The sequence below is a fragment of the Cicer arietinum genome, chromosome 2 (genome assembly GCF_000331145.2).
Source record: "Cicer arietinum cultivar CDC Frontier isolate Library 1 chromosome 2, Cicar.CDCFrontier_v2.0, whole genome shotgun sequence".
Taxonomy (NCBI): Eukaryota; Viridiplantae; Streptophyta; class Magnoliopsida; order Fabales; family Fabaceae; genus Cicer; species Cicer arietinum.
In genome coordinates this window covers 16,069,010-16,081,907 of record NC_021161.2, presented here as the reverse complement: position 1 = coordinate 16,081,907, position 12,898 = coordinate 16,069,010, and the positions used below count along the sequence as shown (strand labels likewise).

At 31.5% G+C, this 12,898-nt stretch overlaps 2 protein-coding genes across 2 annotated transcripts; both read left to right on the top strand.

The window, feature by feature from the left end:
* The first annotated feature begins 3,324 nt into the window (after positions 1-3,324).
* On the top strand, positions 3,325-5,149 carry LOC101498006 (uncharacterized). The gene has a single exon (XM_004490238.4). It carries the CDS (start codon positions 3,656-3,658, stop codon positions 4,823-4,825), a length of 1,170 nt encoding a protein of 389 aa, XP_004490295.1. The 5' UTR covers positions 3,325-3,655; the 3' UTR covers positions 4,826-5,149.
* A 1,322-nt stretch (positions 5,150-6,471) lies between these two features.
* Positions 6,472-8,444, top strand: LOC101498337 (uncharacterized). The gene is made up of 2 exons (XM_004490239.4): positions 6,472-6,890; positions 7,416-8,444. The coding sequence occupies exons 1-2, from the start codon at positions 6,571-6,573 to the stop codon at positions 8,290-8,292; spliced, it is 1,197 nt and encodes a 398-aa protein (XP_004490296.1). The 5' UTR covers positions 6,472-6,570; the 3' UTR covers positions 8,293-8,444.
* The last annotated feature ends 4,454 nt before the right edge of the window (positions 8,445-12,898 follow it).

Sequence of the window (12,898 nt, the reverse complement as noted above, 5' to 3'; positions counted from 1 at the left end):
ATGAAAGTCAAGAAAAGAAGAACAAAAATATTGCTTTAAAGACTGAATCAAGAGAACAAAGCAAAGAGAATGATTCAGATGAAGATGAAAATATTATCCTTCTTGTTAAGAAATTTGGTTCTCAAGAATCCCTCACTGAGATCCAATGATGTTTTGAAATGTTTCATTGAATCTTACAAAGCTAGATAAATCATTTTAGAGCTTTTTTATTTCAGTTTTTAATAAATTATTTTCCTTTTGGACTTTAGAAAGTTCATAAATATGTTTATTTTGTTTCTCATTTAAATCTTTTATCTCTTACATATTTTGACGTAAGAGTCTTACAAACTTTTAATGGTCAATCTTAGATCATTAATGATAGTTTGAAGTTTCTCCTATTCTTCATTTGTCTTTTGAACTTGTTTTTTACAAAACAAGCATTTTTTTATTTAAAATATTTAAATCATTTAGAAGGTTGTAAAATTCCTTTTCCATTTTTAAGCATAAAGACATACACTGGAGATGAATACCTCTTATGTTTCAGAGTTGTTCATGAGACAAATGTTTGCTTCTTCTTCTCCTATTGAGTAATCATTTGTGTCATCCCAAGTTTCCAAAATTGATTTCTTTTGAAAAAGAAATTTTTTATGAACCTTCTTGTTGAGCAGAAATTCAGATTTGTAATGTTCTAGCTTGTTACACCCATTACATGTGATTTAACTCTTGTCAACTTCAACTTTAGAACCTTCTCTTTTGTTTCAAAAGTTCTTTGTGAGTTGATTTCTTCTCATTAATCTGTTAATGTTCCTTGAAATGAGAGCTAGTTCATCTCCAGTCTCATCTTCTTTTATACCAAGTTTATCTATTTCTTCTATTTTTAAAGATGAACTTTCTTGATTGCGTTTGAGAGATTTTCAAGGCAATCCTTTTTCCTTTTTCAAAGGTCTATCTCCTTCCATAAAAACTTCATGAACCCTTAGTGATCCAGTAATATTCTCTAAGTTATGACTGCTATGTTGTTTGGTTGAGTTATGGCTATGACCATAGGTCTCTATGCGCAAGGTAGACTTCTAATTATCCTTCTTATCTTTTTTTAGACGTATATGTCTTAGCTAGTGATCTTCATTTATTTTCAATACTCATGAATCTTGAATACATTTCATCAATGGTTTTATTTTCAATCATTTCTAACCTTTCGAACTTTCTAATTCCAAAACAGAGAATAATTTAGACGTTTTTTTTTTTTTTTTTATAATTAAAAATAACCATGAACACAGGGAAAAATCATGAGTAGTACGAGAAGGACCCCAAATAATCAGAGTTAACTCAAGCAAAAGGGAATGATACTACGAGTTTGTTTTCCTAACTAACATGACTCACAATGTAAGCTAGATAACTTGAAAAGGTTAGATACATATTTTTGAAGTTTGGGAAGACTCGAATGACATAACTATATTAAGAGGAAAACCTTTGATAGGAAAAACCATTGCTTTAGCAAGGAGATAATAGAGGTCATTAGACACACATCCAAGATATATCATCTATTTCGAAGTGCGATCCTGCAAATTACATTGTCATTAACCATGAAAACGAGTCATTTGACTAATATAAATTAAATTAGAAGAACATCCTGACACATAAAAGAAAGATGTAACTAACAATGAAGGGATAATTTGGACAGTTCCAATTTGTTGGGATTGTGTTTATGAACTATTGACTGAGACTACACTAGGTAAGGTACTAAATACAATGAGTGGAGAAAAAAGTTTTATTATTAGTAATATGGTGAGACACACTAAAGTTAAGAACCCATGAACTAATGGAAGGTGACACAAAGATGCAAACAAATGATTTACTAGTATGTAAAATTGAAACAATAGATCCCAAATTTTTACAATATCTTACCCAAAGGAGAAAATCTTTGTAAGTAACTGGAGAAGTCTTAAGAGGATTGATAGTTTGAATAGTGTCAAATAAATAAATCAAAAGACGTAGAGGGCAGCTATGAAGTTTCCAATACCGAATAATATTATGTCTCGAACGGTGACAATATATTTACATTTACGACGATGCTTGAAGGTGGATGGTCGTCCATAAAATTTAGAAACTATCATAAGTAGTAAATAAAAGACAATAAATTAATATTTTTTGAAACTTGAGCAAAACTCAACATAATAGTGTTCAAAATATTTCATACGCAACAACTTCCTTTATGAGTTTTTTCATTACTTGGATAATTTTGAAAATCACTTCATTAGTTCATATCAATTATATTTAATTTTTTTTACAAATAAATATATTATCTGAATTATTTATATATTATCTATTTTAATATGCAGTACTCAACTTCACATGATCTGATTGCATGACCCGTGTCAATGATCGTGTATTTTATTAGTAATACTCCTTCAGTTTTACAATAAATGTTACTTTAATAAAAATAATTATTTTAAAATAAACGTCATTGTCAAATTTCAAAATAATTTCAATTACTTTTTTTCAATTATACCTTTCAATAATTACTATCTAGATTATTTTCAAAAATTATTCTATTTTATATGTATAATAATAATAAAATATATCAATAATTAATAAAAATAATTTAATAAAATATAGATTTTCTTTTCTAATTATTATTATTTTTAATATACGTGCAAAAATGTTAAACACCACTAGTTTTGAAACGAAGAAAACATTTTAAAAACTTAATAAATAAATAAATAAAAGTTTATGGAGGGAACAATCATTAGGACAAATTTAATAGAGTACTGGTGATGTTATTATAATCAACAGAGAATGTTGATCCAAAAGACAGATCTGTCGGTGAGACATGAGACACGTGGCAATAATCCACGAGAAAAGGGACACAGTTTAACAGACTATACTATAGCTTGGCTTGAAGGAATGATGGTCTAGGGTGCTAAAAAGAGAATGGACAAATGAGTATGCGTGCCACACTCATGTTACTATGAAGGGTTGCTTTCTCATAACCCACTATTTCAAAGGGAATGAGGGGACACATGCAAAGTGGGTATTGGAGTGTTAACATTTATTGTCAAATATAGGATTGCAAAATTCAAGGAAAAAGAGAAGAAAAACAAATCCTTGTACAAAAATGTTGTTGACAGTTCATAAAATGAAAGATTCATTGGTTTTCTAGACCAGATGATTAGAAGCCACTATTTTTTTATAAAATCAAAATTTGGTCAACAGTAAGATTTTTATTAGGAATGTAAATGTGAAAGGGTTTTTGAAAGTTGTGAACATTGGCATAGTAAGTGATGGACACATATTTATGATCAAGATATATGCATGCGATGCAAGTGTTTATTTATGGAGTCATAAAAGAGTTTTCTTTACTCATTTTTTTTCTTTTTCTGTTTATGTCTCTTCCCTACACAATAATGCCTACATGAGCCAGTGCTTTTTTCTTTTCTTTTGCATTTATTTATCTTTTTCTCTTCCTTCCAATCACTCTTTCTTTTTTCTGCAAAGAAAACGTAAAGGAAACGCCTCTATGCTATTGCTACGACTCACTCTAAAAATCAGCTACAATTATACCCTTTATTCATTGATATTCAAAATTCTCAACTTTTTATTACTCATAGCTTCAAAGACACTGCTTGTACAAGCTAAGTATTGAGTTCATTCTTGACACTAAATCTAAAGTGAAGCCATGAAGGAGAAAAACAAAGGTGTTGTTGAAGCTTTTAATAGCAATGAAATGGATTGTTACTATTCTACCTCTGAACTTGTTCAATGTAAGAAACATCCTTCTTCTTCTTATTCTTCTTCTTCTTTTGGTGGTGGTGGTATTTGTGCTTATTGTCTTAAGGAACGTTTAGTGAAACTTGTTTGTTCTGATTGTGGTGAACAAAGGCTTTCTTCTTGTTCTTGCTCTGATGAGATAACTTCGAATCGAAATTCATGTAGTGTTGAGGTAGGAAGTGTTGGAAGAGTTTCATTTCTTATTGAGAATGAAAAGAATGAGACAACTCCAATACATCATTTGATTTCTAAGGCTAAAGATAAAGAAGAAGAAGTTGTTGTGCTGAGGAGAAGTAGAAGCAATTGTGTGGATATAAAAAGGAATGGTACTTTTTGGAGAATTGGGAAACTATTTAGGAAGAAGAAAAAGAAAGATTTTAGTGGAAGAAGTGTTGGTGGGTTTGATGAGAAGAGTAGTGAGATGATGATGTGGAATGTTGATAATCATCAAAGGGGTGTATCAAGGTCAAGATCTTTATGCAGTTTTAGAGGTGGTGGTGGTGGTGGTGGTTTATTTGGATCTGAAGATGGTGGTGATTCAGTTTTATCAGGTGCTAGAAGTTCTATTTCTGCAGCTAGAAGTTCAGGTGTGAATGGTGGTTTGATTTTAGAATCTGGAAGAAGAAGTGGTTACAGTGAAGCAGAGCCAAGGAGGAGTGATTTTGTATTTGAGTGTGAAAATGGTAGAAAGAGTGAAGTTGATTATGGAAGCTACAATGTTGTAAACAGGCGTGTGTTTTCATTAAGAGAGAGTGATTTCAAAGGTATGGATGAGTCTAGTTTTATTGATTTGAAGCTTGATTATTCATCTGAATCAAAACAGCATGATTTGTTCAATGCTAAGATGGGTGAAAATACACTATCTGCTTTTGGAAGCATAAGAGGTGCTGGAAATTTCATGCCACATGATGCTGAAGGAGTTTTGACTAGTGGAGGTTCATGTAGGATTACTGTCAATGACAGAGGAGTTAAAACTGGAAGAAAAAACATGAAAGGTTGGAGATGGATTTTCAGATATCATTCAAATTGGGGAGGAAGCTCAAGGAAAAGAGACCAAGATCTTATGTTCAAAACCTGAGTGACTTTAAATTGTGGTTGTGAATCTTTATGTTGCTGGCAAATGCAAGAGAGTGCGGCTGATACGATCTAAATTACAGCTACAATACTATTGCAAAAACTTCAAAATTTGCAACACTGCCATCGCAGATGCAGACCGCAATTTAAAACTGACAGATCAAATACATAAATGAAGAAAAACCATGTTTCTATTAGCATGGTAGTATTAGTCTGTTGTTTAAATTACCTGTAGTTGCTCTTTAGACATTATATTTCTTGTCTACTAATGCTTTTTTCTTTTTTCCTTCAGTTAAATCCCTAATAGAAACTTCTTGGAAAGTCCCTAGTCAAATTTTTCTTTCAATTAAATGTCAGGAAAGAAGAAAGAAAGTGCATCTCAATCATAGTATAACATCATAATATTCCTTAAAATGAAAAGATTAAGCCAAAACCAATCTGGAATTACAAAATTTTCAATGTGGAAAAGTGTGTGGTAGCCAAAATTGACACTTGACCTATTATTATCACTTATATGGATCTAGATTGCTTGCAGTTCAATCACACAGTTCACCATATAATTGATCTCAATTGTCGATTTAAGATTTGACGGTTCGGATCACGTATTCAATTTTATATAGTATAATTATATAAACCGTCAATGTAAATCGAACGGTTGAGAGACGCAGTTACAGCATCAAATCAAATTCTTAGCAATATTAACACGACATAGATCACAATTTTCGTGTATTATTTTGGTAAGTCCATCACAAGCGACACTTAGTACTGCGGCAACAACTTTATACATTTGTTAGTTACTGCATTATTGAAAGAAAGTGCCACGAAACAGAGATTGGGAATTCCCTTTTGACTCGTTCATAACTTTACCGTAATTTTAATTTTTTTTTATGTATACAACAGAAATCTTTAAGGAGACACATTGTGAATTTAACAAAAGTGAATTCAAGAAAAAATAATTACAATTTATGGAGGAACAACACATGTTTATTAACAATGATAAGTGTAGAGTTGTCCAGCACTAGCAGCATGTGCTAGAGAATTTCAAATAGGAGGATACTTGAAACCAAATAATTAGAAAACTTAAACTAAACAAAAATGCTTTCATGTCTCTACAAGCAACCATAATTCAAAATTGAACATAGTAGGGCATAATTTAATATATTAATTATAAATAAAGTAGACTATAGTTCGATAACAACCATTTCATGAATTGTTAAAGTCGAAATGCCAAACAACTTTTAACCCCACCTACAAAACATCTCCAACATTTTTTGTTTTTTCTTTTGTTTGCTTGTCCAATCTCTTCAACTTAACAACTCAGCGTCTTCCTCTTTCTCTCCTTTTTGGATTTGAATTAGAGATAAATTTTAACTTTTTTAAATAAAATTATGGCCTTAAAATTTGAGCCATACGATGCTTGATCAGATGGTTGGAATCGCATGACACAAGTCCCTCCTTTTCGTTTGAACTGTCCAAATAGACAAAGCCAAAGAGGCTTGCCAAAATGGACTATGGGGACCAAATTTGAAAAATCCAAAACTTTCTTCAGTAACTTCAGTCAAATTTAATACACGTGTTTTTAAATTATCCATGATTGACCATGTCAAAATAAAATTTGATCCAACATATATATATATATGTCCTTGTGTATATCCATTAAGAACAACGTTAAACAAGTTATTCTTGGATATAAAGATAGAAAAACATAAGAGTATTGGTGAGTGAAGAAAAATTAGAATATAGAAGAATATGTATGTGACTAGGCCTCTTTCGTTGTTAAAAAAGTCTTCAGAGGCTCTCTCATTACCTCCACCTGAAGGACCAAATTCTGGTATTCTTGTAATTCAAGATGATGATTTGGAACCAACCTCTTGTTTTGGGTTGGGAAAGTATCATGAAGTTAAGGAGTTACCTTTTCCACAAAACATGAACCTTGAGTTGTTCTATAGATCAGGCGTTTCACTCAACCGAGCTACTCGTTATCATCATGTTGCCTTCATTCCAGTTGTTAATCAGCCATTGTCTTCCAATAAATACTATGTTATTCATCTTCAAGGGAAGAAAAGAGGGTAAGTCTTAATTAATTTTGTGAAAAATAAATATTTCCTTAACTTTTGGTCATTTAAACTACACTTATTTCACACCAGCTGAACAAAATATCAGTTACATGGTTTCAAGGTGATTCAATTCATCTATGCCAAGAAATCAAAGTTACTCAAATTTCACCATTATGAGTTCAAAAGTTTGAATTCTCTAGGGTTGTGGTACGGTGCTACGGGGTTTTGAGCATTTGATCTGAATACAAGTTGGTTTTGAATTCAGATCCAAAAGTTCTACAGCCCGCTACACCGTTCAATGCCGGTAGAGGAACTAATTTCAAGGCTACACATTATGAAACACAGATATTAAATGTAATTAATGTGTCATGTCAAACACAGAGACATGTTGGATCAGACATGTTTGATCAGAAGTGTCGGGTGCTTCAGAGGTTACACACCGACAGCAGCATTAAACCTATTGTTAAATTTAGAACGTGAATGAATAGTATTATATATTATAATGATGTAATTTCTTTTCTTTTTTTTCTTGTACAGGGAAGCATACATTAATTCAAAGGAGGAAGATGTGGACACATTCTGTTTCTACAATTCTGTCTCTGATGTGCCACTACATCCAATAGATATCAATGACACAAATCATGAGTTTGAGATGTATCCTCGTAGAAGCAAAGTTAGTTTAAGGAGTGGTTTCTCGGCTAAATCAGTTTCTCCAGAAGGATATCCTCCAAGGTTTTTAAGTAGAAGGTGGAAATTGAGTGCTTCAACATCATCAACTGATTCAAGTCTTGGAGAAGCATCAGGTATAGATGAATCCCTCCGTGTGATTAAACCAGAATTTGAATTCTCCATATCAAACAGATTTTCAAAAAGTGTTGTTGTTGGAAAATGGTATTGTCCCTTTATGTTTATCAAGGAAGGAACTCACAGAACATTGAAAGAAGAAATGAGAAAATCAATGTTTTATGAGATGACACTAGAGCAGAAATGGGAACAAGTGTTTTCATGTGAGAATGATGATGATAGGAGGGGAAAAAACACTGTGAATGTTGATGCTGTTGTTCAAAAGGAAGTTGTTGTGGTTTCTGGATGGGAAGCTATAATGGATGTAGTAGCTGAAGATTTTTTATGGTTTAATAGTTTCAACAATGTTGGAGAAAAGAATAGTGTTGGATTGAGTATGGCAATAGTTGAGAGAATGAAGTGGGAGCAAGAAAGGGTTGGATGGATTGGAGGAAAAGAAAAGGAAATTAGAATTAAGAAAGTGGAAGAATTTGAAGGGAGTAATAATGGATGGAAGAAATTTGGATGTTATGTGTTGGTTGAGACTTTTGTATTGAAGAGATTGGATGGAAGTGTTGTATTGACTTATGCTTTCAAACACAGTCATCAATTAAGAAGCAAATGGGAATGATTGTTACGAGAAAAATAAATGGATAGGTTTGTAGTATTCATATTCAATTTTTATGTGGTCTGGTTAATTAACAAGAAAAATTTGTTCATTCATTCAGATTTGCAGAGTAATATTGATATTGCAGATTATATACAAGAATAAACTATTGAACATATCTATTGCCTTCTTTCTTGTTTTTCTTTATATCTTGAGGTCGTCCCATATAAACACCCATACACCTGATCGGGCATTAGTCCATCGTTGTGGGATGGGAGCATTAGCATTTTGTGGTATAGGAGAATTAGCTAAAAGTTCATAATCTCTAAGAGATTTTGACACCGCATCGCAACCTAAAATCTTAAGATATTAGATATATGAGTCATCACTCTTATATATATATATATATATATATCACATTTCTTCCATTTTCAGTCGATGAGGGACTAACCACTTATACTTGAATTCCAACAATCTCCCCTTCAAGTGTGAGTCACCCACAACACTAGATTTGATCCACACTAGGATCTCCCACTCCCGGTCTTCCATAAAGCCGAACCAAACTCTTATACCACTTGTTGGGGAGTTCAGGGAAATAGTTAACTATGGACATAGTTTAGTCAAGGAAACAGTTAACTGCAACTTTTGATTTTCTTTTGCCTCAAACAGTTACGCTGAAGAATAAACTATGTCTATCGGCTATGAGTTTTTTTACTACTCTAAAGAGTGTTAAGTACGATGTGAATATTTAAGGTATTGAACTAAATGCATAAAATAATATAGAATAAATTGATAAAGATAAAGATGGTGTAAATATCTTGTTTAGTTGATTGTGTGTCGAAAATATTACAAGTGCTAGTATTTATAGGAAAAACTAATCAAACTTACCATAAATCGTGACCTACAGACATGTAGCCATGATTAGCTAATTACACGGGAAATGCTTGATAATTTCCATCTAAGGGGCTCGTGGCGTCCCACGATCGACTCATTTTCATGTTTCTTCTGTAAGAACCAAGTATGTTTGAAGAACAATGTTCCTTTATTGTTTTGATGATAACAAAAATTATTTTGTAGGAATAATTTATTGCGTTAATGAATTTGATTAAGTGTCCTGATCCTTGTCATATACTTTAAAGTCTTTACACCGCATCCTTTGATGAAAAGTTGAGATAAACAAGAAAATCAAGACAATGCTCTGAAAAAATCTATAACTAACTCCGATAAACTCACTCTCAACGCGCTTCTAGTGAATCTGTCAACACAAGCTCACATTGATAATTATGCATTTGATAACCTTGGTATACAAAATTTATTGTCTAATAAAGTCAATATTCAGACATCATCAGCTCATCATAGTAGACTTATCCTCTGACTGAATAAGTTTATGAGATTCTCTAATAGTGTCATTCTTTGGTCTTCCTTCCATTTCTATCAAATATATTGAATCAATTATGAAGATGGATTTAGACAGATTTTTAATGTTGATGTCGATTTAATGCAATCACAATAGTTAGAAACCTTAATGGACTCAAAGCTTTTCTGTAAAAGGATTTGTGACCGTCCCTAAGAAAAACAAACTAGAAAAACAAAAACAACAAGAGAAAAATCTATGTCGTCATAGACACAAATTTTTTGAAAACTCTTATATTAGCTATAAGTGCTGAGAAACCTAAAATACTTTCTAAGAGCAATCCTTGTAAACATTGTTGAATGAGAGTTTTTCAGAAAACCATCTAAAACATTATTGTAACTTGGCCCATTAGTGGTTGTTTCCCTCAATCACTTGAACGTACTAGGCTAGAAGGTTGAAAAGACTTGAACATAGTCAGTTTGACTAGAAGGTGTTAGTGAACGTGTGATACTATCAGTGATTAGTGGATTAAATCATTCAATGTGAAAGGACTGCACATAGTTAACGTGTTGATTGTGAACGAAAATAAATTGACTTGTGTGTCTATCCTTATCTCTGTACTTTTCATTTTACTTATTCTTGCTATAAAAATCACTAGTTTTTAAACAAAACACAATTCACCCCATTTCTTGTGTTTTTGTCTCTACAAATGCCATTAGATCTTGGTCTCTAGGCTAAACACTTATCAGTGTTTGAGTAAAGATATATATATATATATATATATATATTATGACTAACTATGGTGATGAAGCTACAAGTGAAAATACTAACACGCCTCCTTTGTTTGATGGAGAAAGATTTGAATACTAGAAGAATTGGTTAAGAAGTTTCTACATCTAACATGATTCTGAACTTTGGGACATAGTCAAAGACGACTATGAAACTCCTACAGATGTTGTTAGTGTTGAAATATCTAGAAAAGATCTCAACGTTGATCAATAGAAACAATATAAGATGTGTCATTAATCCATGACTTTTATGATGAATGATATATCACTTTCAAAGAGTTCGAAATATAAAGAAATAAAGAAGCTGCAAATGGAAGAGGATGAAGACATTGAAAAAATGTTTTCTAGATTTCAAACTTTAGTCTCCGGATTAAAGATTCTCCAAAAGCGTTATACTTAATCTGATCATGTTAAGAAGATCCTCCAAAGTCTTCCTAGCAAGTAGAGACCAAAAGTAACAACAATTCAAGAGGCTAAAGACCTAACAATGACATCTCGATCTTTTGCTCATACTTCACTTTCCTTTCTTTTTCCTTCAATGATTTCTTGATTTTGATCGAAGCTAATGCACATGTTTTCTTCACATTTATGAACATATAAGTTGATGATCAACTTGGCCAGATGATGTCTCTATATCTTGTACCATATGTTGAATTGTTTATCATATCAAAACGTCTTTGGTGCTTCATTTGATTTGGCAAAATGTAAATGTCAGATACAATTTGGTTCTTTGACACATTTGGTGTTATTCTCTGATGTTGACAAATGATAAGCTTGAGTGTAACTAATTCATTGTGTACTATGCATTTGTTGTCAAACAATGAGTAGGAGACAATTTATTCTTTTGTCACATACTCAACATATATTACTCATGTCGTTTTAACATATTACATTAGACTTGATAATCGAATATGTAACAACTGAATTGGTGGCCAAATGTGTAGCTTCCGAATTGTGACCAACTTTAGTGACCAAATTAGAAATTGAAATTAGAGATCGCTTTAGATAGTTAAATTTAAGACCATATGTATCCTTCGTCAACAATATTTTTTTCCTAAAGGTCATGCATCAGTAACTTATTAAAATTACTTTTGATGATTTCCATAGTCTCGGATGTGAAGGTAATACTCTACCAACACTATGTTATCTCTGCCTCTAAATATAAGATCTTGTTTATCAAAGCACAAGAATTAAGACGAATAACAATATTAAATTTATTGACAATTGATATTATTTTTACAATTTTATCATTCAATATTCATTATAATAATTATTTTTTTTTATAGAATTGTAGTATTTATTGTTGGTTGTAGAGAAAAAAAATATAAATTAATTAAGTATACATCAATAAAGAAATAATTAATAAAGTTGAAAATTCAAGGATAATATATTAATACATAATTTATTTAGTTTACTGAAATACCTGAAATGTTAGTAATTAAATCAAGGCACTACTCGAAAAAACCTATTTTACAGCGTTTTTTTTTAAGCCATTTACAACGTTTTTTTTTTTATAAAAATAAGCCCTATAGCATCCGGCGCTGTAAAAGATACAACAACGCTTTTTAAAATAAAAAGCGCTATAAAATAGGTAGATATATTGCACGCTTGTTATACTCGTTTTACAACGCTTTTTGGAAAAAGCGATGTAAAAGGTGCATTCAATAGATGTATTATTATGCACCTATTACAGTGTTTTTTTGGAAAAGCGCTGTAAAAGGTGCAATCAATAGATGCATTATTATGCACCTATTACAGTGCTTTTTTGAAAAAGCGCTGTAAAAGGTGCATTCAATAGATGCATTATTATGCACCTATTACAGTGCTTTTTTGAAAAAGCGCTGTAAAAGGTGCATTCAATAGATGCATTATTATGCACCTATTACAAAGCTGTCTTTTAGTTTTTTTTTCAAAAATCATTTTCATCCAGAATCAGTTCACAATCAGTTCACACAATCAGTTCACAATCAGTACACAATCAATACACAACAACAAAACTGTATAACTTTATAATTTAACTTTATAACTTTACATATTTACACAATCAGTTCACAACATATTCATATACATATTCACATATTGACAACAACACAAAACTATATACATATTCATATAACTACATATTCACAACTTTTCAAATGTCCCTTATTCATATACATATAACTATCAGAACTACACATAACAAAACTACCATATATTCATATAACTATCCCTTGCAGCATGCCATTTCCCAGCAAATCAAATAATTTTCATTTCAATCACATACTGAACCAGTCTTCCTTTATTTCAATTAGATCTTTTTCAGAGTATGTTGGACTGGAATTGTCAAAGTACTGTGCGATATAAAAATTGGACATAAATAAGTTATATATGAAAGTCAAATAATGAAAAATATCGTATTGTTTCTAGGATTATAGTTTGATTCATATCAACAATCTCCTTCATGAATCGCAATATATAGTACCCACAATCGATGTTGTTAGTCTGA

Excerpts from the sequence above, each read along its gene's own strand:
- LOC101498006 (XM_004490238.4), top strand. The coding sequence starts at position 3,656 with ATGAAGGAGAAAAACAAAGGTGTTGTTGAAGCTTTTAATAGCAATGAA.
- LOC101498337 (XM_004490239.4), top strand. The coding sequence starts at position 6,571 with ATGTATGTGACTAGGCCTCTTTCGTTGTTAAAAAAGTCTTCAGAGGCT. Across the intron at positions 6,891-7,415 it reads CTTCAAGGGAAGAAAAGAGG|GGAAGCATACATTAATTCAA; the intron begins GTAAGTCTTAAT and ends TTTCTTGTACAG.